General features: G+C 41.5%; 1 protein-coding gene across 2 annotated transcripts in view; it reads right to left on the reverse strand.

The window, feature by feature from the left end:
* The window catches only part of MARCH1 (membrane associated ring-CH-type finger 1), a 777,418-nt gene that overhangs the window by 297,154 nt on the left and 452,650 nt on the right, over positions 1–27,614 (reverse strand). For both annotated transcript variants that reach the window (XM_029619082.1, XM_029619003.1), the window contains one exon: positions 22,738–22,788. In XM_029619082.1, the coding sequence (XP_029474942.1) occupies positions 22,738–22,788 (51 nt within the window). The remainder of the gene's footprint in view (positions 1–22,737; positions 22,789–27,614) is intronic.

Genomic DNA, 27,614 nt, shown 5'->3' on the forward strand with positions numbered 1-27,614 from the left:
GTAATAAGAGCTACTAGTAATCTAATTGAAGAAAAGGGAAAGAAAGTTGATAAATGTGAAAAAGAAATGCTTGCAATTACTACTAGAGTACAAATGATCCAAAATTCTGAGAATGTCTTTATCCGTGATAGCTTAGCTATCCGTAAGGAAGATGAATATATTGAAAATTTATATAGAGTAAAAAATCTAACGATTATTAATTTTCCTATAACTCGGCTTCTCTCCCCATGGGAGATGTTTAAAAGATATCTGAAAGAGAATCTATTATATGAAGAAGAGGAAATTCCAAAAGTATCTAAAATATATTATTTGCCTAAAATGTCATCTAGAAGTTCTAGAGGATAAAATGTAGTGGAATCCTCATCCTCTCCAGGGATATCGACTTTTTTAGAAGAGTCGGTGGACCTGATTAATAATAGAGCAACTCTTTTTGTTTCATGTATAGCTGAGCAGGATAAAGAAAATGTATTTAAAAGGTTTTTCAGCCACAACGATATATTGTTTTGTGGACATAAAGTCCAAATATTTCCAGATGCGGCTAGAGCCACTCAAGCAAGAAGAAGATATTTTCTATTTTTAAGAGAACGTGTTTTGGCATTAGGTGCCACCTTCTTCTTAAAGTTTCCATGCCTGTGCCTGATTAACTATCAAGGGAAGAAATTTGGTTTTGTTGACCCTACACATTTAGAAACATTCATTGTAGATAAAAATCAAGTTGCGACTTCCGAGACTATGGTCCAGTAAAAAGATATAAGCTCCTGGATTCTTCTGTGTAATTACCTTTACAACAAATCATAAAAATTTGTTAGTAATGTTATATGAGTTTCCTTTTCTCCCCCAAATTATGGGATATGTGACACAACTTTTCTTTTGGGTTTTGCTGTATTTATATTTCTGCTGGAATGTGTATACATATCTATATATTTTTCTTTTATTTCATGATGTTTGTCATTGATGAAAAATTAATAAAGTATAAATTTAAAAAAAATTACCTTAAAAATGTTCTAAAATTTACAGAATAGGGAATACCTGCCATTTTTAAAATATTTTATACCCCAAAAAAAGTAAATAAAGAAGAAAAACAAGTACCAGGATCACAAGAAGAATCTTTACATGTTTCCGCATTACTGGAATTAACATCAGATACTGTTATTGCAGCTAGAGAAACTTTGCTGGTTTCCTTTGTTTTTGTCTTGGAGCAGGATGCAGTATTAAGACTATACCTACGCAATAAAGGTGGTTTATTCCATGGGTATATAATCTGGATTTATCCGGATATAACGAAAGTTACTCAAGAAAAGAGGAGAAAATTTCTTCAAATGAGGCAAGAAGTAACATCTAGAAGCGCAAAATTTACAATGCGCTTCCCGTGCAAATGCATAATAATATATCAAAATTCTAGATATATCTTCTTTGAACCTGCACAATTGCATTCATACTTGGATTCTTCTTCCTGATATAACGCAGGTTTTGGTTACAGGATTAACTCATGATCCCCACTCTATAAACGGCAAAGTAATAGATAGATAATCATAGATATTTCCTTATTGCTGCTCAATGTATCATTGGACTCCCATGTTACTTATAACTAACATACAGATGTGTAATGATATTAAAGTATGTACAGTGTAATATCTTCGTTATATTAGCACTATTATCTGTTTTCTCTGAACATATGTTCTGTAAAATGTTTTTGAAATTTCAATAAAAATAAAATTAAGAAGAAAAAAAAAAGTATGTGTTGGGCACCCAGCATTTTACTGCTTGGGGGCAATAGCTAATGTCCTCATCTACATGCAAGTAACATCTGACGGGTGCTATCAGGTTCGGGTTTGTTGAGGTGCGTGTTTTGAAAGCATTAATCTCCTTACTGTATCCAGCACTAGTTTAGTGCATCCAAAACGCATGTTCAACTTCATGTAAACCTGTACACTAAGCTGGATGCACTTTATTGCATCAGCCCCAGAGTGTGAACTAAAAATTTAACAATTGATCTGAGCAGGTGTTAAATATTAGGCCTTAGTGAGTATATGCTATACAGCACATGGCAGAGAGAATACCACTTTATTTACTACATGCCCACTAAACCTAATTTGCATAGAAAGAACTTCATTTACATGGCCACCTCAGCCACGCCATTTTTTCAGCGTGCTAACGCTGGGCCCTGGGGGACATATGACCACAGTCTCTGCATGAGGTTTGGTCATGGTCTGGCCCTAAACAAATGTAACAATAGTTATCTCCATCAGTGATGGACACAACTTTGCCACACTGGCAGTATTTAAATCCAGATGGCTTTGGAGCCATCTCGATTAGAAAATCTCACAAAAAATCTCCAAAAATGGAAAAATCGTGAGAGGAAAAAAACCCACGTGAGAAACGGCTCGCGGAAAAAAAGAGACTGAGAAGCAGGGAATCGCGCGGGAAGACGACCGCGCAGCCGCACAGAGTCAAAGCTCTATGACTCACTGAGGAAAACTCCGTGTACTCCCGGTCTCGTGCACTCTCCCAGACAGCATGGCTAATTCAGCCCTGCTATCAACAGGAAAGGGAGGGTACTAAACAGTTGAGATTACTTGCAGGAATTTTTTTTGTGTGCTTGCAGCTCCAACATACAACACACACTTTAGGACTTAAGGTCACAAGTACAATAAACCCCTTGTCAAAGGCACAAAATATTACAAAAATTAGACAAGGAATATACTTAGCCCATATATAATTAAGCAAGTAATTTCAGATAGCTTGTAGCTGCCTCAGCCAGGAAGATATGACTACAAGCAGTGGCTAATGGCTGCTTCCAAATGCTGGTAGCACTCCTCCCTCTAGCCACACTAGTAAAACTTAATGCACCTTTTTATTTTTTTGGGATTTCATCTCCAACACAACACACACTTTAGGAATTAAGGCCACCAGTACAATAAACTCCCCATCAAAGGCCCAAAATATTACAAAAACCAGACAAGGAATATACTTAGCCCAGATATAAATAAGCAAATAATTTCAGATCGCTTGTAGCTGCCTCAGTCAGGAAGGTAGGACTGTACAAGTCTGTGAACAGGTGCTGATCCATAGTAGCATTTTCGCTAGGTTCTAGGGTTGTAGAATGCCCTACATGTCATTCCTTTCTCGCAGCAGGCACTGCTTTCAGAACAGATGACAGCTTTAGGCATAGTGCATCTGTAGGTATGAGCCATGTGGTGCCCGATTCCCATCCTGGTCTCACAATCTTGCGCGAGGTGGCAGTGTTGGCTGACGGGTCACTGGAGCTGACTAGCTGTGGAAAGGGACAGGGTAGATGATGATTGGCTGAGTAGGTTGACTGGTTGGGAGGGGATGTTGGGGTTTTGCACCCAGCATTTGAGTGAATGTGGTCCAGTGTGTGAGTGCAGGGAAAAAGGGAATGGTGTGAATATAGCATAAGAACATAAAAAATTGCCATACTGGATCAGACCAAGGGTCCATCAAGCCCAGCATCCTGTTTCCAACAGTGGCCAAACCAGGCTACAAGAACATGGCAAGTACCCAAACACTAAAAAGATCCCATGCTACTGATGCCAGTAATAGCAGAGGCCATTCCCTAAGTCAACTTGATTAATAGCACTTAATGGACTTCTCCTCCAAGAACTTATCCAAACTTTTTTTTTAACCCAGCTATATTAACTGCACTAACCACATCCTCTGCAGGTCTTTAAGGTCTTTAAGATCATGAGAGGTCTTGAATGAGTAGATGTGACTCGGTTATTTTCACTTTCGAATAATAGAAGGACCAGGGGGCATTCCATGAAGTTAGCAATTAGCACATTTAAGACTAATCGGAGAAAATTCTTTTTCACTCAACGCACAATAAAGCTCTGGAATTTGTTGCCAGAGGATGTGGTTAGTGCAGTTAGTGTAGCTGGGTTCAAAAAAGGTTTGGATAAGTTCTTGGAGGAGAAGTCCATTAATGGCTATTAATCAAGTTTACTTAGGGAATAGCCCTATGCTATTAATTGCATCAGCCCTATGCTATTAATTGCATCAGTAGCATGGGATCTTCTTAGTGTTTGGGTAATTGCCAGGTTCTTGTGGCCTGGTTTTGGCCTCTGTTGGAAACAGGATGCTGGGCTTGATGGACCTTTGGTCTGACCCAGCATGGCAATTTCTTATGTTCTTATGTTCTAACAAATTCCAGAGTTTAATTGTGTGTTGAGTGAAAAATAATTTTCTCCGATTAGTTTTTAAATGTGCCCCATGCTAACTTCATGGAGTGCCCCCTAGTCCTTCTATTATCTGAAAGTGTAAATAACCAATAGAGGAATAGTGTAAATAACTAACAGAGGAATAGTGTGAGCTAGAGCCAGGAAAGATGACAGGAAAGAATAAAACAAAATAGGTGTGCAAAGTGTTGTAGGAGAAGTAGCCTAGTGGTTAGAGCAGCAGACTGTAACACAAGAAAGCTAGAGTTCCAATCCCCTGGTGTTTTGTGAGCTTGGGTAAGTTTCTTTGCCCTATATTATCTCAGGTAGAAATTCACAGCCCTCTGGGAATGGGGAAATATCTACAGTGTCTGAATGTTGTCTGTTTCAAAGTGGCAAACTAACAACAAAACATGAAATAAATGGGTAAACTGATAAATATAAGAAGAAATATCTTAATCAGACAAGTTTGTGTAATTATTTTCTGCTATTTTACTAAATCATCTTCCCTCCTACTCTACCAGAGGCACATTTTTTGTAATCAAAGGAAGCCAGCTAGTTTGTATCAGTTTAGGTCGGTAGGCAGCTAGCCCCGGCATCAAAAAGGTTGGTAAACACTGCCCTAAATCAGCCATGAAAAGGGTCTTCTTAATAGAAAAGTTCCTCTATAATTGGCTTCTGATTTGAAAAAAAAAATTGACATTCACTTGAACTGCAAACTCTCTTGATTATGAAGGCTTGAAGTTAAGCTTTGGATCACTGATTCAAAATTCATACAGAACATTTCCTTTCACTAAATAAGTGATCTTTGAAGTGCTGATTTATACTTAACATGCATCAACATTTATTTCAGGGTGCTAGTTTAATATACAAAAACTAAATAAATAATCCCCACTGCACTGTTTTAATACACAGGGAATTACGAAGACCACACATAGCCTCAAAAGTATGTCTTCCAAACATACGATTTAATGCACCAGAAAATGATAACAGAAATAAAAGCATGTACTTGGCTCATTTTCATGTTACTGAAATTATTTACACATTCTGAAAAAAGAACAACCATGAAACATTTAAGGAAGAAAAGACAGGGCATACAGAGAAGAGCTAGAGCTTTAGGGCTTGTTAGAACTGAGCATGTTTGGGTCTGTGCATTAAAAGGCAGAAAAACAATTTATGCAGGAAAACAAGTGTCAGCCTAGACACTGAAGCATTATCACACATTTATCATATCTATTAGTGACCCAATAAATGCAGGACAAGCCCTATCACAGTTTGCATTAAAATTAAGTACATTTTTGTGAAAAGAATCATTTAATGGTGTATGCTATATTTTAAGAATACGAGGGGTTTACACCACAAAATAATTTTTCTGACACCTTGAGGGTGACAAGAAAAGAGTGTATAAGCCTTTCAACAGGTTTAACACAGTACATATGCCACTTTGTGTCTCATCAGAATTTTAATATATTAAACAGATAATGTGTTCAGTTCGTAGCTCGCAATTCCAGGCCTTCTGACAGCATTGCTGATATATAATGTAACCCCTGGACCGATCATCTCGGATGATGTCCCAGGACCCACACCTCAGTCCTTTTAAAGTTAAGTCTTCCCATGTTGTTAATTCATCTGGGTGTCCATGATTCCCTGAGCAGGGGGAAAAATGATCATCTGGGCCCTGGGTGTTGCTTCAAGTCAAATTCCCAATATAACATTTATTGTAAACAGCACTGATGATCATTCAAATGTAAATGGCAGCAATAATCACACTGGAAGCATTAGATGGTTTCCAACATAACTTTTACTGATAACTTTTGTAGTTGATCACAAAAGTTCTTTATAGCTTTTCTTGAATACATAGCTGTTCTTGAATACATAGCTGTTCTTGAATACATTTATGACATTTTCTCTTTCTTCAATTTGTATTGATGAATAACTTCCAATTTCAATTAATAAGTTCTCCTCCTTTCCAATCAATTTGGGCAGTTGGTTGTTACGCTCCACGGCCACAGACGGCTGTGGCCGCCATTGCTCACCTCTCTTTTTACAACTTTGGCTCCGTTGGGCAAACTTGCGGCTTTAGCCAGCTACCGCTGGTCTTCTGGCCTCCGTTCCCGGGCCTGTTCTAGCAGCATGGATGCTGCCGACCGCCATCTTACCCGTTGGATTCCCTAGGCGTGTGCGCGCGCTCTCCGACCAGCTTTAACTACGTCATGGTGGGAACCTCAGGGGCGTCCCTAGCAAATGACGTGACACTATGATATTTATACCCGCCAGCCCAGACAGCCAGCGGCTTGAGAATGAGTTCACTTGCTGCATCTTACAGCTTCTCTTCAGCTTGTTCTGGTTTTTGCTTCCGTGGTGTGAGACTATTGGGTACCCGCTCCTCAGGGACCCCCCTCGTCTCTTGGCTATCTGCTCCTCGGAGGGCCACTCACCTGGACTTCAGCCTGCCTCATCCCTGAGGCCTTCTACAGGACTTCTACCTGCTTCCAGTCTCTGTGAGTACCTCTCCCTGGATCCCTGAGGTGAGTCTACATGGGAATCCTCTCTGGTGTACTCCGCTCTGCGGACCATTGCCATGAGGAGTCACTTCTGGGTTTCCCCCTGCTCTGCAGGACCCGCACCGTGTCACCATCAGAGAAACCCTTGCTGGTGTACCCCGCTCTGCGGACCATTGCCGTGAGGATTTACTCCCAGGTTCTGTGCCTTGATACCAATTGAGGAACCCTCGTCGGTATACCCCGCTCTACGGACCACTACAGTGTGCTCCCACCGAGGAACCCTCCTGAATAACTTCACTACAGATTCAGTATACTTCAGTGACTGTACATCTTGGCATTCCCCGCTCCTTGGGTAGTGTTGCTTCTCTCCTGGACTCTTGTCTCTCAAGCTGAGTCTGACGTCAGCACTGTGCTGCTGTACTGTGGCCCGCCTCCTGAGGTCACCCTCTCCTCTCCACTTCTACGTCTGCTGTATCCCATCCTGCAGCTGAAGCTCCGCCTCCTGATGGTAAGACCCAGCGGGTCTCCTTCCCCTGGGGGGTTACACCTCTCACCTCGGCCTAAGGGCCCCCTCACTTACTTATCCTAACATTGGTAAGCTCACTCCCTCCCAATTGATAGGGAATAGGCCTTTTAGTCAATTTATTTATATTCCATAACAAAGTTTCAATTTCTCCTACCTCTCCTGTAGTTCTTCTCTTCTCCTCTCTCTCTCTCTCTCTCTCTCTGTTGATACCTGATGGGTACCTGTTATACTCCTCTTCTCCTGTTATCTCAGTGAAATGATAATGAACCTGAAATTGAGTCCACAAAGTCTCCTACTCTTAGCTTTACTCCTTTCCCTCAAGGATGGATGAAAATACACTCTTCCACCAGGACCAGAGACAGTCTACCCATGTTCCCCGGTTGAGAGACACTACTCTTCTAGATGGTATATGCTACACCCATGGATGAGGCATTTAAAAAATGCAAAAGTCTTATAAAGGGAAATAAAAAAGAAAGGAAGGGTGGAAGAACTTTCTACTCTAAACAAAAGGTCTCCAATGGATCATCTTAACATTAGGCAATAACACATTGTGACAAGAATGCCCCTATTTTCCCCTTTAAACCTGTGCTAAATGCCTGGTCCACCTTAAATCCCATAGAGAGAGAGAGAGAGAGAGAGAGCTCTGTGGGCAGGACCTTGCTGGGCAGGGAAAGCCCTGAGGATGTGACCTGCTGGGGCAGGATAAATTTGTGAGCCCAGCTTGGCAGGATAAATTTGTGAGTCCAGCTGGGATCAGGAGGCCCCCATGTCTGCAGGAGCAAGGCGCTACTGACCCTCTCTGAGAGGCTGTATGAAGATATGGAATGTAAACTGATCAGAAGTAAGACAGTCTGTTATGATATTGTTTGCTGTGATTTAAATAAAAATGTAAGTTTGCATTTGAAAAGGCTGAAGTAGGTGGGCTTCGTGCCTCCATTCTGGGAACCATTGCTCCATCTTCCACATATGGTGTTATTTGGGGATTTTTTTTGGCCTAAAACTTGGCACAGGAAAAATCCCAAATCTCCACAGGAGGACTGTAACTGAAGTTGGGTGTCTGGCCTGCCAAAAACATTGGAGGCAAAGCAGTACTGCTAGGACTGCAGAAGCACTGGAAGTTGGAAACTTGCTGGCTCACAGAAGGAAAAAAAAAAAAAGAAAAGTGCCTTAAACCAGATAGTGCTCAGTGGGGCTTAGAGGCAAGTTAGTTTTTTTTTTTCTTTATAGAATAAGGAGAAAAGATCTGTCTGTAGATAGAATTGTAATACATAGTACAGGTACTGCCAGTGAGGTAGGGTTTTTAAATTGTTTTTTTCCTTTGAAGAAAAAAAACCTAGGAAAAAGCAGTTGTGCACTGTGAATAGAGCAGGGAGTGGCCAAGGCAGAAAGTGAAACTGTGAGCAAGTGTAGAAACAAGGGGTGATCTCTTTAGGAGACTGCAGCAGCCAGAAGCCTGGGCAGAACCTCCAAAATCCTAGTTTGGATCCAGTAGGTGTACTGCCGTGCAGGAGAAAGAAGGAAGGGAAGCCAGAGAGCTTAAAAGATGGAAGCAAAGGCTGCACAGGGTAATAAATATCTACATCTGATCGCTGAAGTATGGAAGATTGCAGCAGAGATGGCCCAAATGAAGAGGGAGCTACGGCAACTTGCCAGAGTGAACACTATGTTAATGAGTGAACTGTGAAAAACTGCCAGCTTGCCAGAAGTGAAGCCAGGCAAAGCTGTAGGGCTCGTGTAAACTGAAGAAGACCAGCAGGGATTTGAATTATATGACTGGCACTTGACTCTTCAAAGAGACTCCACTCCAGAGTGGAAAGCAGCAATGGGACTGAAGTCAAAATGAACTCTTAAGTGTTGAGAGCCCACTGGGGGAATGAAGCGATGCAGACTGCCCAGAAGGAGGCAGTGTTGAATGACCTGAGGGAGGCAGCAGGAAGTGGGGCACTGTAGGGAGACCTGAGGACAGCACTACAGAAAGCCCAGAGGGAGAAACTGTATAGTACCCAAAAGCCAGAGAAAGCCCATAGACAGAGGCTGTGGAGAGCCCCGAGGGTGGGATCACAGAGTACCCAGAAGGGGGCAATACTGACTGGCTTGCTGGGAGCGGCATCAAAGGTCCGATGGAAGGCAGACTGGATGGAGCCTGAGAGAGGCACTGCCAAGGAGCCAGGTAAAAGGGCCACAGAGGCCATGAAGACCCCAGTGTGAGGGCTGTAGATACACAAGATGGAGGTGTTTTAGTAAGCCTAGAGAGGGATAACACGGAGACCCCAGTGAGAAGCACTATAGAGGAGCCAATGCGTGATACTGACAAGGAGTCAGCAAGAGCCAGGGGGAGTCACCAGAGGGCGCTGATTGTAACAGTGCAGAGGAGGCACAGGTCGCCACAGAGCTGAGTGAAGAGTACTCACCACATGTCCCACAGCCAGACCAAGGAGACCCGCTAGGGTAGAAGTGGAACCCTGAGCTACATATGGACTCAGATAAAGGACTGTGGGTGTACAATGGGCAAGGGCCACAGAGGGTAATACTAACGATGTGTGGGGATGAGTCTGACCCTAGATTACTGATTCCAAGCCTAGCTGATGGGAGGCCAGATGAAGGGGAGTGGGGTGTGTGTGGTACTTTCCTAGATGGGATCCAGGGGAAAGTAGTAATGCTTAGACTGATGGGTCCAAGGTGAAGGGGGGGGGGGGGGTATGTGACAGAGTGCCCCTATTTTCCCCTTTAAACCTGTGCAGGACCAGTCTGAATAACCGGTTCAACTTAAATCCTACAGAGGGAGAGAGCTCTGTGGGTGGGAGCCTGCTGGGTAGGGTGAGTCCTGAGGGTGGGACAAGCTGGAGCAGGAGGCCCCCATGTCTCCAGGAGCAAGGAGCTCCTGACCCTCTCTGAGAGGCTATATGAAGGTATGGAATATAGTCTGTCTGGAGGTAAGACAGTCCACTATGATATTGTTTGCTGTGATATAAATAAAAGTTTGTTTGCATTTGTAAAGGCTGGAGTCAGTGTGGCTTTGTGCCTCCAGCCTGGAAACCATTGCACTTTTTCCCACAAGCCTCCTTTACACAAGTCTCAGCCCTAGAGGCCCCAGGGTCTTTCCCTAGGTAAAATAAACAAACCAAGAACAGCATAGAAATTTCCTGCCCCGTCAAGTAAAAGTAAAAAGTTCACACTAGAGAATGGTGGCCTGGGTTTATAAAGCATGGGAGCACACCACTTTCAATCTCCCACATGGGGGAGCTATAAACCCAGAAGTAACTTTTCCCTCCTAAAACTGTTTTCCTCCCTACTTTAGGTGAAACCAAATTCTTCTGGTAGAGATCTGGTAGAATCTCTACACTAAGTTGTATGTATAGCAAGCTACTATAAACCAGTTTCCTGCCCCCACATTCTTATCATGTTTTGGAGCCTTACAATATGGAACGAGCTATGTCTGAATCTGAGTGATGTGTTTTGGACTTGTCAAAAAGGGGTTTTCAACTCTGAAGATACTGCAAGCTGCTGCAACCAAGGTGAAAGAATATAAAAATATGGCAATAACCCCTGTGTGCTCTCTTATGAATGACAAATGTTCTGCAAGAACCAGCATCCAGCACTTGGGATTATTTTCCCGTGGCGCTATGGGGGCGATAGTATGTGATGCGGCCATACCATGGCGGGCGATCCGCACCCACTGCAATGCAGCTAGCTGCACACTATCGTCCCCACCTTTTTTTTTCACAACTCATCATGTTGAGGTCATGAGGCCATGAGGCCTCATGACCTCAACTTGAAGGTAGTTCCATACCTTGGGGCGAACCGAGTTCAACAGGTTTCGCAATTGACCCATCAGTTTTCTTCTCTTTGGAGGGGGAAGGTAGACCTTGTCCAGCTTGGTATTGAACCAGGCTCCCAGGTGTTCTAGTGACTGGGAGGGCTGTAGGCAGCTCTTGGCTGTGTTCACGACCCGCCCGAGCTCTTGTAGTAAGTTCTTGACTCTGGTAGTCACGAGGCAACTCTCCTCCGGAGACTTTGCTCTGATCAGCCAATCATCCAAGTAAGAATAAACCAGAACTCATTCTTTCCTCAGTGCAGCCGCAACTACCACCATAATTTTGGTGAAGATTCTGGGAGCGGTGGCTAGTCCAAAGGGTAGCGCTCAAAATTGGTAATGATTGCCCAGTATCGTGAACGCAGGAAGTGCTGGTGGTCCTGATGGACCGAGATGTGAAGGTAGGCTTCGGATAGGTCCAGGGAGGTCAAGAATTCTCCCAGTTGCACTGCCATTATGATGGAGCATAGGGTAACGGTTGACGGCCTTGAGGTCCAGGATGGGTCGGAACGTTCCTTCTTTCTTGAAAATGATAAAATAGATGGAATAGTGACCAGTATTTTGTTGAGATGTAGGCACTGGAGTTATTGCTTTCAAGCTGAGTAGTCTTGCTAGCTTGGTTTCAACTGCCAGTCTCTTGGAGTGGGAGTGGCACGGTGATCTCATAAATTTGTCTGGGGGGATGCTTTAGAATTCCAGGGTGTACCCCTCTCGAATGATTGTTAGGACCCACTTGTCCCATGTTACTTCGACCCATCTTTGGTAGAAGAGGGTAAGTCTGCCCCCTATGTCTTCTTCCTGTGGATGGGTCTGCATCTTCTCATTGTGGGGCACGGCCGGAAGCCTGCCCCTGAGCTTGCTCCTCTCTTAATGTGCTTGTTCCGAAAGGACTGAAACCTTCTTGAAGTACGAGGTGCTTGGGACTGTGTGTTCCTGTAAGGTTTAATGCAATCCTCTACCCTTGGTTCTTCGGGGGGAGGTACGCTGATATGTTCTTTTGTTCCTGTCTTCAGGTAATCGGGGTAACGGCGATTCGCTAACTTCTCCAGTTCGCTTCTGAATAGGAGAGATCCTTTAAAAGGCACTTTTGTGAGATTCGCCTTGGAAGTCGCGTCAGCCGACCAGTTTCGGAGCCATAATTTTCTTCTGGCCGCCACTGCAGCGGCGGCACCCCTGGACAACATGCACTCGAGGTCAGTGGTAGCATCAGTGAGGAAGGAGACTGCAGGTTCCATCACTTCTCCGGGCATGGTAGCGTCTCTGGAGAGGATCAAACAGGAATGTGCCACCAAGGTGCAGCAGGTGGCAATTTGTAGCATCATTGCTGAGACATCAAAGGACTGCTTAAGGATGGCTTCCAGCCTTCTGTCTTGGGCGTCCTTCAGTGCCACTCCTCCCTCCACAGGTATTGTGGTGTGTTTTGAGACACCACAGATCATAGCATCCACTTTAGGGAAGCGTAGAAGCTCCTTGGCCGTGGGTTCCAGCGGGTATAGGGCTTCTAGTGCCCGTCCCCTTTAAAACTGGCCTCTGGAGCATTCCATTCCAGGTCAATCAGTTCCTTGATGGGCTCCAACATAGGAAAATAGCATGAGGCTTTTGCTCATGCTTGAATTAACAAGCCACACCAAGCAACTTCTAGGGACAAAAGTTAATGATTCTATAATTAAATGTGAAAACATATTTCATGGACACTTTATTATACTGCATGCCATATTGTATTCATACCCTCCAACATCAGACAAACCAAATTAAAGCACATTTTGAGTGAGTAAGAATAACAAGTGAATGGCTCCATGACTATAAGGAAATTACAAGAAATTTCTGCCCATCTTATGGAAATATTGCAAAAAGGTATTATATATATATATTTTTTTTTTTGTGGTGGTAGTGGAGGGGGTGGACGAAGATGAATTCTCAACGTGTCATGGAAAAGTCACAACGACAACACCATATAATTCTAATTTATGTAGATATATATTAAAATGGAACATTCCTACATCTGAATAATGGAATTATTATTTTCGTCCCTTTTTCTCATTTGCTTTGACATAACTTTTTTTCATAACTCTTCTTTCTGTGTCACATTTATTTTTCTTCCTATCTTCTGAGACTGTTTTCTTTATATATATATATATATATATATATATATGTTGCTATTGCTGTCAGCTTTTTGAGGGTGGGGGGCTTGCTACCAGATTTTCCTCAAGACTATCCTACTAACAATCCACTTCTGCTTAGGACCATTTTTGCTATGTTTTCAGGACCATTCATCAGTGGTGTAGCTCCCTCCATAGTCCATGTTTCTGCATTTTTTAGCTAAGCTCTAAGAAGTAGTATATGCTTTGGAAAGAGCTGTGACACTGATAACAAGAAACTCTGTTCCTCCAATGGCAACTCTAAGGAGGTAATTTTCAAAAAGATTTACACATGTAAAACTGGGTTTTATGTGCACTAATGCACGTTATGCACGTATATGGGCATGTAACTCCTTTGAAAATTCACCCCATAGAGCTGAATTGTCAAAAAGTTGTATGTGCATAAAAGCACTTTACATGCATAAATGGGCTTTTGAAAATTGTTACAATATATGCTGTTTTTACGTGCATAATTCCTTTGAAAATTGCCTCCTAAGAGTCAGAGAGCATACTTTGTCCTGATTCTGATTTGGAGCTGAGTATCTGGTGTTAGGAACTTACTACTAAGACTGATTTCAACTACAGTAGTATGGAAAATCATCAATTGCCCAATCTGGATAATGTTTATATGGCTTATCTTTGTGTGTTTGCAATATATGCATATATGAAAATAGTTGGTCAATATCTAGTACAGGTCAAAAAGTCTGATGCTGTATCAACCAAACCAATGCAGTTGCATAAAATTACAATTCCTTAATTCAGTTTTACACTTCAGCACATCACTATTGAGAGAAAATGTATACAAGATGATAGAATAATATATCACAACTTCTACTTTAAATGTCAGCTATGGATTCAATATTCACTAAAACTTTGTTTCATATAGAAAATTGCGGAGGGGAAACTCAAAATGAACAGACCATGGAATCTTTATTTATTTTAGCAACTACTTAGGTAAAGTGGTCTGAGACCACAGATCTATTTTCAGTCATGCTATGTAGCACATAATTGAATAGCCAAATAGCATTACTAAGTATTACAACAGTTTAGACAATTCATCCATAGACAGTTTTGGCAAATGAATACATCTAACTGATAAAATTTTTCTCTCAAGGGAAGCTGTAAGTTATAAGCATTATAAGATCATAATGTAAAAAAGATCTGTCTGTTTCCCTGTTCAGTATTTCACTTAGAAACGTTCAAGCAATAATTAAGAACACACAATACAGCATATGTGACCTGGTCACATAAAAACATAAGATTTGCCAAACTGGGTCAGGCCAAAGGTCTATCAAGCCCAGTATTTTATTTCCAACAGTGGCCAATCCAGGTTATAAGTACCTGACAGGATCCCAAAAGGTTAATAGATTCCATGCTGTTTAGACAAGGGAACAAAATGATAAAGGGGATGGAACAATTCCCCTATGAGGAAAAGCTAAGGAGGTTAGGGCTCTTCATTTAGATGAGAGACAACTGAGGCTAGATATGATAGAGGTTTATAAAATAATGAGTGGAGTGGAACAGGTAAACTTGAATTGGGTTTTTTTTTCTAAAAGTATAAAGATTAGGAGACACACAATGAAGTTACTAGGTAATGGGTAATGATTCAGATGGACTGAACCAAATCACGGCGAACCTAGAAGATGTGGAAGGCCTGATTGATAAACTGAAGAGTAGTAAATCACCTGGACCGGATGGTATATACCCCAGGGTTCTGAAGGAAATAAAAAATGAAATTTCAGACCTATAAGTAAAAATTTGTAACCTATCATTAAAATCATCCATTGCACCTGAAGACTGGAGGATAGATAATGTAACCCCAATATTTAAAAAGGGCTCCAGGGGCGATCCAGGAAACTACAGACCGGTTAGCCTGACCAGTGCTAGGAAAAATAGTGGAAAGTGTTCTAAGCATCAAAATCACAGAACATATAGAAAGACATGGTTTAATGGAACAAAGTCAGGATGGCTTTACCCAAGGCAAGTCTTGCCTCACAAATCTGCTTCACTTTTTTGAAGGAGTTAATAAACATGTGGATAAAGGAGAATCGGTAGATGTAGTGTACTTGGATTTTCAGAAGGCGTTTGACAAATTTCCTCATAAGAGGCTTCTAGGAAAAGTAAAAAGTCATGGGATAGGTGGCGATGTCCTTTCGTGGATTGCAAACTGGCTAAAAGACAGAAAACAGAGAGTAGGATTAAATGGACAATTTTCTCAGTGGAAGGGAGTGGGTAGTGGAGTGCCTCAGGGATCGGTATTGGGACCCGTACTTTTCAATATAGTTATAAATGATCTGGAAAGAAATACTCGAATGAGGTAATCAAATTTGCAGATGATACAAAAGTGTTCAGAGTAGTTAAATCATGAGCAGATTGTGATAAATTGCAGGAAGACCTTGTGAGATTGGAAAATTGGGCATCGAAATAGCAGATGAAATTTAATGTGGATAAGTTCAAGGTGATGCATTTAGGGAAAAATAACCCATGCTGTATATGGGTTAATGATGTTACACAATGTTAGGTTCCATATTAGGTGCTACTACCCAAGAAAGAGATCTAGGCATCATAGTGGATAACACATTGAAATTGTCGGTTCAGTGTGCTGTTGCAGTCAAAAAAGCAAACAGAATGTTGGGAATTATTAGGAAGGGAATGGTGAATAAAACGGAAAATGTCATAATGCCTCTGTATTGCTCCATGGTGAGACAGCACCTTGAATACTGTGTACAATTCTGGTCGCCGCATCTCAAAAAAGATATAATTGCGATGAAGAAGGTACAGAGAAGGGTGACCAAAATGATAAGGGGAATGGAACAACTCCCCTATGAGGAAAGACTAAAGAGGTTAGGACTTTTCAGCTTGGAGAAGAGACGGCTGAGGGGGGATATGATAGAGGTGTTTAAAATCATGAGAGGTCTAGAATGGGTAGATGTGAATCGGTTGTTTAGTCTTTCAGATAATAGAAAGACTAGGGGGCACTCCATGAAGTTAGCATGTGACACATTTAAAACTAATCGGAGAAAGTTCTTCTTCACTCAACGCACAATTAAACTCTGGAATTTGTTGCCAGAGGACGTGGTTAGTTCAGTTAGTATAGCTGTGTTTAAAAAAGGATTGGATAAGTTCTTGGAGGAGAAGTTCATTACCTGCTATTACTAGCAACGGTAACATGAAATAGACTTAGTTTTTGGGTACTTGCCAGGTTCTTATGGCCTGGATTGGCCACTGTTAGAAACAGGATGCTGGGCTTGATGGACCCTTGGTCTGACCCAGTATGGCAATTTCTTATATTCTTATGTTTTTATATATTAAAGGCAAATAGGAGAAATGTTTTTTAAACTCTGGAATTTGTTGCCAGAGGATGTGGTAAAAGCTGCTAATGTAGCTACGTTTAAAAATGTTTGGACAAGTTCCTTGAAGACAAGCCCATAAACCATTATTAAGGTGGACAGTTTCTGGGAACCCTGCCAGCTGTCACTCTCTCAGAGAAAGTGCAAGGGTATTAGGTACCCTAGGCAGTTCTTACAACCTTGCAACACCACACCCTCTCCCCACACATAGGGGTAGATTTCAAAGGGTTACTTGTGTAAGATACGCGCATAACCCCCGAAAACCTACCCCTGCGCGCGCTGAGCCTATTTTGCATAGGCTTGGCGGTGCGTGCAAGCCACGGGACGCGCGTATGTCCCGGGGCTTCGAAAAAGGGGCGGTCCGGGGTGTGGAGGCGGTCCGGGGGTGGTCCTGGGGTGGGGCCAAGTGCTCTGGCACAGCGGCCTGTGCCGGGGCATGGCACGCCGGCAGCCAGCCGACATGCGCAAGTTACGCCTGCCAGAGGCAGGAGTAACTCGACGAAATAAGGTAGCGTGCGCATGTTATAAAATCGGGTGAACATTTGTGCGCGCCGGGTGGTGCGCACAAATGTACCCCACGCATGTAACTTTTAAAATCGGCCCCATAATGAACAATTATGCATTTATTTTACAGTGGCTTACTAATCACTTCCCCAACCCAAAAATGGAGATTTTAACATGAAAATGGGCATTCAAAGTACTATGTTCTGAGATAAAAATATCACTTACATGCACTACTGTGGTGACATCCAGAAAACCCTGCAAAAAATACACTTGGAACCCTTACGGCATTAAGCCTACTATAAAGTATGTTGAGTGCAGTCTAGGCCCTCTGCTGTAGATTCTTTCTTCTGCCTGCATAGGTTGGGAAAACTGCAGGCAGCTCACTGAATCCACACCACTGTTTTTGCCTGACTGCAGAGTGAGGCGGCCATGGTAGGAGTATTTTGGGAGGCAAATTTTTCCTCTAAATTTGCCAACTATGGAAGCCATCTCACCTTACCTCATAATAGAACTACTTGTGGTTCTGAAAGGCCTAGATTTTAGTAAGCCATGATAAGGCTTTGAAGTGGAAAAATAGCATTTACCATGCAATATTGCCTTATCTGGGCGATATTGTCAGTGCTTCTTCTGTTAGATCCCTTTTCCATTTTTTGAAAGATGTTCGTTTGGGTGGAATAGCCTCTCTCATCTCACCTTTTAACCATGCTGGCATTTGTTTGGCTTTACTTTTACTTTTTTTAAAGCATGAATTACATTAGTCTGGGCATCCAAGATGGTATTTTTAAACAATGTCCATGCCTGATGTAAACTCTTAACGGTTGCAGTTGCTCCTTTCAGTTTTTTCCTAAACATTTTCCCATTTTATCAAAGTCTCCTTTTAGAAAGTTAAATGCTATTGCAGTAGATTTCTTTAGTGTCTTCCCTCTGGTTATCAAGTCATCAAGTTATCATGTGATGATCACTATTGCCAAGTGGACCGAACACATTTCCTCTTGCATCAAATCATGCATTCCACTAACAATTAGGTCTAAAATAGCTCCCCCTCTTGTCTGTTCTTGTACCATTTTCCTCCCCGAAGCAATCATTTATTTCATCAAGAAATGTTATATCCTTAGAATATTCTGATGTGACATTTACCCAGTGAATACTGGGATAATTGAATTGTCCATTATTACTGTGTTGCTAATTTTGCTAGCATCCCTAATTTCTGTTAGCATTTCATCATCTGTCCATTCAGGCCAAGTGGGCAGTAGTACACTCCCACTGCTCTGCTTCTCACATGGAATTTCTATCCATAAAGATTCTACAGTCCATTTTGTTTCCTGGAAATCTTTTATCCAGTTTTACTCCATGCCCTTTTTAATATACAGCACCATCCCTCCATCAATATGATCCAACCTATCATTACAATATAATTTTTACCCTGGTATCAGAATGTCCCATTGGTTATTTTCCTTCCATCAGGTCTCTGAGATGCCTATTATATTTACCTCATCAATCAGTTCTATGTATTCTAACTCTCCCATCTTATTTTTTAGACTTCTAGCATTTCATATACGCAATATTTTGCATGTCCCCACCAAGATACTCTCCCCTACTACAATTACTTTCTTTGCATGCAATTTGCATGCTCGAATAAAGTAAATGCATGCAAAAAGGTCATTACTAGGCAATTCTATGCAAATATTTTATCATGGCCAACTGAGAAGGTAGTCAGCTGTGATAAAATAATACCTCCCTGGCATGCGTTAGATGTGTGGAAGGAGGACTGGGACCCTAACGCAGGACCTGATGCTCCCACCGCACATTTAATGCAGCAGGGAAACAAAAGAAAAAAAATGTGGCCAAACAGGGAAGTTGAGAGGGGGTCATTGCTGACCCCTGTTTCAACCTGGGGTCGGCGCAGCCCTGACTCCCTGAAATGAAAAATAAGGTTGACAGAAATCTTGCGGCATCAGTGGCGGCACCCCCTCCCATGGCCCCCTAATAGTCTCAGCCCCCATCCCCTTCCCCTGACCCTCCCAATTGCCATTGCCCCTCTCACCCCCGATTGCCTCAGCGCCCTCCCCCTGACAACCTGATTGACATCCCCCTCCTCCTGGCCTGAGTCTGATCCCTGGACCTTACTCCAGACACAAGCTGGGCAAGTTAAGGTCGGTGCCATTTTGGAAAATGGCACCAACTGGGACGGGTGCGAGGTTGCATCTGTCCCTACCGCGGGATCGAGCATATGGTAAGGGGTTCTCTGGAGGTGAACAGGGACAGGGGGATGAGTGTTATGGCAATCGGGGGGTCAGGGGGAGGAGGGAAGGGTAGTAGCAATCAGCAGGTCAGGGAGAGGGGGCTATGGCTATCAGGGGGTCAGGGGGAACGGAGAGGGGCCTGAGGCTCTCATGGGGGTCAGGGAGAAGGGGAAGGGGAGAAGCCTGAGGCTTTCGAGAGGGTCAAGGGGAGGGGGCTGTGGCAGTCAGAGGGAGGGGGAGGTGGACTATGGCAATAGGGCAGTTAGGGGTGAGGGGTACATAAGCAATCAGAGGGGCCAGGGAAGGGGGGCTGCTGAATGAGGAACCTTCATTTCCTGGTGCTAAGTTGGACTTATTTTTAAAAAATATTTACAGGGGTAAACTATTATTTGCTATATAATGTATGATAATTTTTAAGGCTAGTATTTGTTTGCAAGTGTTAAGAATTGCATGTGTTTAGAAATGCTTTGGGTTAATTTTGAGAGCTTGTATAGGTTATTATTTGTTTGCCACTGTTAGGAATTGTCAGGGTTTAGAGATTAATAGGTTTTAAGACTGGTCCTTTGCTGCTGGCCGGATTACTGAATAGTGACCTCCTGACTAAATACAGAACAACATAAAAGTGGATATGTATAAAAAAATATCATTTTGTAGGAGGTGTGCATGGAGCATATTTTTTCATTTCATTTGGGTTTTAATTTTACTTTTTCTTCATTTTGTTTTTGTCATTTTAACATGTGCTGACTAGTTTTAACACACAGGAAGCATGATGCAGCATATACATGCATATAAGACCGCACATTCATTTATTTATTTATTTATTTATTTAATTAAAGCTTTTTTATACCGGCATTCATGGTAAAATCACATCATAGTTGTATGACATCATTTTATAACCCAGGCATATTATAAAATATACAGATTTTTACCACATGACATACTCACATATGCATGCTTATGCACAAATATATGCAATGCATTAAAATTATTTTTAAAATATACACGTGAAAATTGCATTCATGAACATAAGAACATAAGAAAATGCCATACTGGGTCAGACCAAGGGTCCATCAAGCCCAGCATCCTGTTTCCAACAGTGGCCAATGAAAATAAAGTGGGACATACTTGCATAAATCAGGATAAATGAAGTTACCAGTTTTACCAATTACTTTACCAGTTTGCCGAGTCTTTCTTCAGGTCATTGAGACCCTCCTGGTTCTTTAGCCTGAATTCCCTCCAGTTCACCCATACCTCCCACCCAGCTGACAGTACACAATAGACACGTTTAATATCACTTATGCAAACTAATTAACAGGTGTAAAATTATGCCGGTACATTGGCAAATCAGGGACGATTACCTTCATACCGGTGCTCGGGTGCACATCTACGCACATATGCTGGCTCTCACTAATGGACGCGACCATTTTATAACATATGCACGAATATACGCGCATGACATAATATAGGCTGTACACGTGCGCATGTGTGCACAAATGCCACCTCTACCTCATAAGTGGGGGGATTTTAGTAGATATGCGTGCCGATGTATTTTCCAGTTTCCTGGTCCATTCCCAGTTCGCTCAGTTAAAGGAATAGACTTCCTACCCCCCCTAGTTAATAAGCCTCCCTTTTGCCCTTTTAGCCCCAGCCCTTAAAACTTCGCTAATTAGCGTCATTTTTTTTGTTTTATTAGTTACATGCCATCCATAGCAGAAGTAAAGTTACGTGAAGAGGGACCCCAGCATGCCCTAGTGTGTGTAAATACTTATGCGCTGGCTTAATTCATAGTTCCTGGAACGCCCATGTAGCGCCAAGACCACACCACTCCCCACCCCATTTTTGAAAAAAAACTTTTATGCACATATACACGCACACTTGCACGCTTTTTAAAATTCTTGTGGTGTGGGTCAGCCCGAATGCTGCGCATATTTCCCGGCTTTAGCGTACATAGGGTTTTAAAAATTCACCTTTTAAAATAGCAACTTACATGTGGAGATGTTGGCCCCGCTCTGGAACATACCCATTTTACACGCTTATATGTGTGCGCGAAAGCAAAAATACATGTGTATGTTTCAGGTTTATAAAATAGCATGTACACGGGTAGATACATAAGTTTTGTGCATACGTTTTTGAAAAGTTGCCCCTAAATGTATTGAATGCCCATACTAAATGATTTTAGCACACACTGAATGTATTTAGTGCACACTAAAATGACAGAAACAAACAAAAGAATATCATTGTTTTTGTGTGCGTCATTTTAGATTGAAAAAAAACACAAAAGCAAAACAAATGTTGATGGTGTTTCTCTGTCATTTTAAAATGACTGCACACCCTTACTCCTTTGTATACTTTTGTTTTATGTGCTTTCTCTGGAGAGTATTAATTATGGTTTTAGTTTATCTTAAAATTCCATGAAAGGTTTCAGAGTTGAAGTTTGCTACATTAAGCTGGTCAGACCTCTGCACAGAAATTGCACAAACTGTAATCTACTCCCATCCCACGTTATATATTACTGTGCAATACCTACTATACATTGGAATAATGGGAACATTATATGGAGAATTATTTCAAATCAGGCTGGCATAAAACCAGAAGATTACTCGGACTTCTTGGATTTTATACCAGTTCCCACAAGAACATTCTGATATGATCATAGAATTGCCATTTCAGTTCACATAAGACAACTAAAGTTTCTAATTTCTACAGAGGGACATTCATTGCTTTATAGTAAGTGGACCTGCCTCAGCACTATCTAGCATTCAAAGCTTTTCATACTTCATTTATTATATTTTGGCACAGCAGGAGGTAAAAGATAATATGAGTTATTTGCATCCACTACGTCTGTGGTGGCATGTTCCAAACTAGGTGACATTCATGAGAATATGGTTGTACAGATAGAAATACGAAAGTTATCATTAATGCAGTGCTCTACACATGCAATAGTATATCATTTTTACTAACAGGTATAAAATGACAGTAATTCAGTGACAGTAAAGTAAACAAAGCATAAATGATAGTTTGATGGCAAAAATGTTTAGTGAGGGAGCAGGATAGAAACGTAGCCCGGGGGTTTCATCATCTAAACGTGGGATGCCACCGGCACAACAGATGTTAATTTTCACCCGAGCATACGGAGATGCTGTTGCAAATTAAAATATTGATTTGTATGTATTGCATAGGGCATTTGTACCAATTATGTAGCTGCACACCTAGAAAATTATATTTTAAAATTCAATTTATTGTAACTATGGTGGAGAATGTTTAAATATAACTGTGGTGAGAAACAAATATCCTGGTTAATATTAAATTGAATTGTCATAGATTCCTTTAATGATATGGAAACTAGTGAATATAAATAGGATTACTGGTAACCAAAGTGACAGCTGGGCAAAAGAAGTAGCATATTGGGCATGGCTGATTAGCATTACTAGAATGCTAGGCTCTCTTCCATTACATGAAAGTAAACTAACATATTCCACCTACTTTTGATATGTTACTTGACCGACTTGCTGAACGTCCAGGAGATTTGTCATTCTGGAAAACAAAATTAGATATATAATTTTTAAATATAGAAACTTATTTTAAATATATACGATAATGATGACAATTCTGTATGAATGCTGTCTCTGAGCGGAGGTACTCTATTCTTTTTGATCCAAGTTCATGCTTTTTCACTTTAGATACAAAGTGTTTTCATGACAATTATACAAAATGGAATAGATAACTCTTAATAGTCTAAGATGGAATGGATTCAGTTGACTTTACAGAGGTTTTTATGCTTTGTATGATTTGGAAGTAAGGCAGAAAAAAATCATTAGGCTGAAGGAAGTGATTGGGGGAAAGAGGTGTTGAATATTTGTTGTTGTTGTTTTACTTTAAAATGGGGATGTCTGCCAAATCTTGAGTATATATGGAACTAAAAAGTGCTGGAGTGTAGTTTCCTTTTGTATGGCTTCTAACAGGTTACTATGCAGGAATTCTGTGCAAAGGAATACACACCAGGGCATATTTACCATATCTGCCATCCAGCTTAGCTAAACTATTCACATATTTGACTTCCAAAGCTATTTATTATTGTTTATTGGTTTAGATTTATAACCCACCTTTCCACCACAGGCACTCTAATTCTGTCTGATGGTAGAGGTAGGAAGGGGGAGTCGTAGGGGGTAGCTACAAAGGCTGGCTGAGAAAAACAGAGGACATGGAGGGAGGGATAATTAAAGGGGACAAGATTACAATTTATGCTCTTCCGAATTCTCATACTTAAAGGACTAAAATTGTGCAGAGAAGGCCCACCAGTTTATATTTAGTATATGTTAAGGAGGAAGGACATGGCATTGTAATCCCAGTAGGGTTTGGGTAAGGATCCTTGCAGATGCAAAAAGCTCATAGTATTGTGTTAGAATATGGCAAGGTAGAACATCTGGCAAGCAATAACATTACAGTGATATTTATTGCTATTATATAATTTACAATAACACTTGCATACTTAGCTTAACAGTACAAGCCATTTCATACTTCCTACCTTTAGTTTTGCAAAAATGAATTGTAGCATCTCTTGCTACAGAAGTATTGCAGTTTGAATTCTAATTAGCTCTCTTCAGAAACCAACAATACTAAATGCCAGATCCATTCTGACCATTGGAACTGCAGCATGCAACATGCATTGTTCCATGACTGATATGTTTTCTGCTTCTAAATTTTGTTGCTTACTCTCATCAAAATCTTGCCTGTTTTTGAGCTTGCAATTCGTTTTTAGTATTCGGTTTTTATTTTTAGGACAATAATGAGTGTAATTTTCAAACAGCTTGCACGAGTGATAGCATTGTCCTGAGAAGGCTGCGTTCTCACTTGCTTTGTCCCCAAATATAGTCATGCAGAACTTTCTAATAAATAAATTAAATTATAACTTAAAGTGTACATATAGGGACAGATTTTTAGCACGGGCATAGATTTGTGCGCGCAACCCGGCGCACACAAATCTATGCCCGATTTTATAACATGCGTGCGTAGCTGCGCGCATGTTATAAAATCTGGGGTTGGCGCGTGCAAGGGGGTGCACACTTGTGCACCTTGCGTGCAACGAGCCCTGGGGAGCCCCGATGGCTTTCTCTGTTCCCTCTGCCCCCCACCTTCCCCTCCCTTCCCCTACCTAACCCGCCCCCCCCAGCCCTATCTAAACCCCCCTCACCTTTGTTGGTGAGGTTGTGCCTGCCTCCGGGCAGGCGTAGATTGCGTGCGCCAGCATGACCGCTGTGTCGGAGGCCTCCGTCCCGCCCACTCCCCGCCCATTTTTTCAAGCCCCGGGACATACGCACGTCCCGGGGCTTGCGCGCGTCACCGGGCCTATGCAAAATAGGCTCGGCGCGTGCAGGAGTGGGTTTTCAGGGGTTAGGTGCATAATATACGCTCGTAACCCTTTGAAAATCTGCTCCATAGGCTACTATGTAAGTTTATAATCAAGAAATCTCCATTTACAGGAATATTTACTGACTTGCTACAGAAGTCTTTAATTGTACTGCATATTGTTTATTATCTCTATATCATGCCCTACATACAATGTTTACTATTCTACTTTTTCATAATGCCTGGTCAATTTACTGTAACACAGAAGTTCGTATGAAACGTTTTACAGCAGGGTTTCTCTTGGTGGCTTAGATATTATTACGATGTCAATATCTGATATTATAAAGACTGTCCCATCAGTATGAAAAGAAAACACAGTAAATACTGAAAAAAGCGGTATGCAGTAAGGAAATACATTTAATTTATCTAACATTCAAAATTTATCAGAAATTAGGATGCTAATAACAGAGCATTAAATGTAGTGGACACGCTGGGGTTGGTTACAGAGGTATGAAAGATTACCTAAATTGTTAGCCATTAGGTACAATTATACATGGAATATTATGTTCTGAAAAGTATGCAAACTACTGAGAAACCTGTGTGTTTGCAATGCCACTTAGGAGATCATAACACAGTACCAGTTCCTGGCTCTCATATTTGTAATCACAGGGAAAATTTATAAAGACTCTCACCAATTTATTGTCATGAAATATGTCTTTCTTTAAAGAATCTGCCATTTCATTTTCCATGAAAGCTCAATTAAACTAGAAAGGTCTTCTATTTTTACTGACACTCAATTTGTCTTCTGTGTCCTTAATGTCCTTTTCTCCTTATAAATGTAGTGTCAATGACAACCAATAGATAATTAAGAATTTGTCCTTATTTTTATGCATCAATCAAGTTTATTCCAAATCTATCCTTTATATAACTACATTTGCATGTCTCTTTTTGTCACTCTGATTTGTATCAGACCCTATACAAAAGAGATAAATGTTTGAGTAAAAGATGCCACTGCTGGTGGTACATCAGGGTTTGTTTGGTTTGGGGCTGATGGGTGTTGTGCAACGCCAAAGAAGTGCTGTAAGGAGATTTGGCTCAGACCTCCAATAGCCTGGTGCACAGGCCCCAGCCCCTCCCCCCCCCCTCCCCCCCCTCCCCCGCCCACCTGAGGATGTGGCTTGTTCCTCAGGGGGTTCACAATGTATGCTAGGCTGCCAGGAAGGTGTTCCTGGCATTCAGAAGGCTTGGAGGCCAAGCAATGGACAGAGGCTGTGGAAGATCTGTGAGCTAGCTCTTCATTCTGTGTATATTGATGTTATGTGGTATGAAGGTATTGAAGCTTTTTGTTAACCTGGCAAGTAAAACTGGTGTCTCAAGAACTCACTGGGTCTATCCAAGGAAAGGAATTATTGAGGAAAATGACCTGAACAAGATAAACGGACTGAATTTTAGCTTTGTACTAACTGTGAGTGTTTGTAATCTTGATTAGTTAGTTACCTGTTTGTTGATATCTGCAATTTATTATAAATCAGGGAATATTTATGTTATCACCTTTATCTAGCAATACACCAGCATTGATGTATTGGGAATATGGGGAATATCATATTTTGCTTTCCAGAATTTAACTCTCTCTAGCGTGCACTGCTTAAAGCAGCTGGGAAAAAAAGGTGTGAACTGCAGTATTTTTAATGTGTGTTTTTGCTTTGGAGACAAGAAGCTTAGCTACCTTCCAAGATAGGTGGAGATAAAAGCAAATTGGTTATTGCTCAGACTTGAACTAGGATTTTCTTTATGTTTTATATAAGGAGTGAAGTAATTAACAGCCTTGAATGCAATTTCTTTGCACAGAGTACTATTTCCCTGCAAGCATACTTGCTTTAAAACGCATGCATTGACCATGATTTGTAATCAGGCTATTACTTTATATTTTGCATGAGAAATATAAGAGATTATAATTTAGTGATATTTAACTACCGAGTGATAGGCATTGTAGAAATGTGCAGACTAGACAGGTCATATGGTATTTTTCTGTTGTCGTGTTTCTATATTTCTAATTTATGCTGAAGAAATTGTGTTTGGACTAAATCTCCTCAGTTACCCATAGAGATGTAAATTGCACATGTGAACCAAAAAAGGCCATTTTAGATTTGTTCTGAATAGAAAACAGCATAAATGACTTTGACAACCATATTTGGCTACTTTCTGTTTGTTTTATTTTTAATGGTATCCCTGGCTTCCCCAAGCACTTCTTTCTGGGGCTCCCTGGATCCTCTTCCAATAACCCAGGGCCCAAGTCTACCACAGCTGGGTTGAGATAAGCCTAGCCTAGGCTTCTCTGGGCCTATCCCCCCTACCCTCCAGAAAAGATACTAGGGACCTCCATGAACCTTACTTATACCCTACTTATACCTACCTTCTGAATAGAGAAAGGGGAAGAAGCAAAGCCTACTCATTTCTGCCCTGCTGGCATCCCTTTAAAACTTGAACTGCCAAGCCCTGAGACTGGCACCACAGTAATATCAAAATGGCACCACTCAGGGCCAGTTGGTGTCATTTTATTACATGACTGTATGTTTGTCTGGCTGTACAAAAAATGGCACCAGCCAGTCCTCAGGCTGGTGCCATTTTGACATCACAATGGCACTGGTCACAGGGCCAACTGGTGCCATATTCCAAAGGACACCAGTGGGGCATGAGCAAGTGGGCATCACTCCTGCCCCTTTCTTTATCCACAACTTCCACAAAAAGGGTAATTGGCAGTTAGGGTAGTCCCCAGCTCTGGTACATTTTTTGGGAACAGGAAGCAGATAAGAGCAACTGATGGAGACCTCATTTTGGCTCATTATTTTTGCTTTCTTTGCCTTGCTCTTATACCCCCAGATCTTACACCTGGGGTTGTTCTTGCCCATCTGGGAACTGCTTTGCACTTTTCATATTTTTAGTGTCTTTAAGTCAAAGATGGCCCAAAATCTGTCCACGCTCAAAGAATAAATTCTCTCTCTCCCCAGGGGGTA

This window comes from Rhinatrema bivittatum, chromosome 1, assembly GCF_901001135.1.
Source record: "Rhinatrema bivittatum chromosome 1, aRhiBiv1.1, whole genome shotgun sequence".
In the NCBI taxonomy this organism is placed as follows: Eukaryota; Metazoa; Chordata; class Amphibia; order Gymnophiona; family Rhinatrematidae; genus Rhinatrema; species Rhinatrema bivittatum.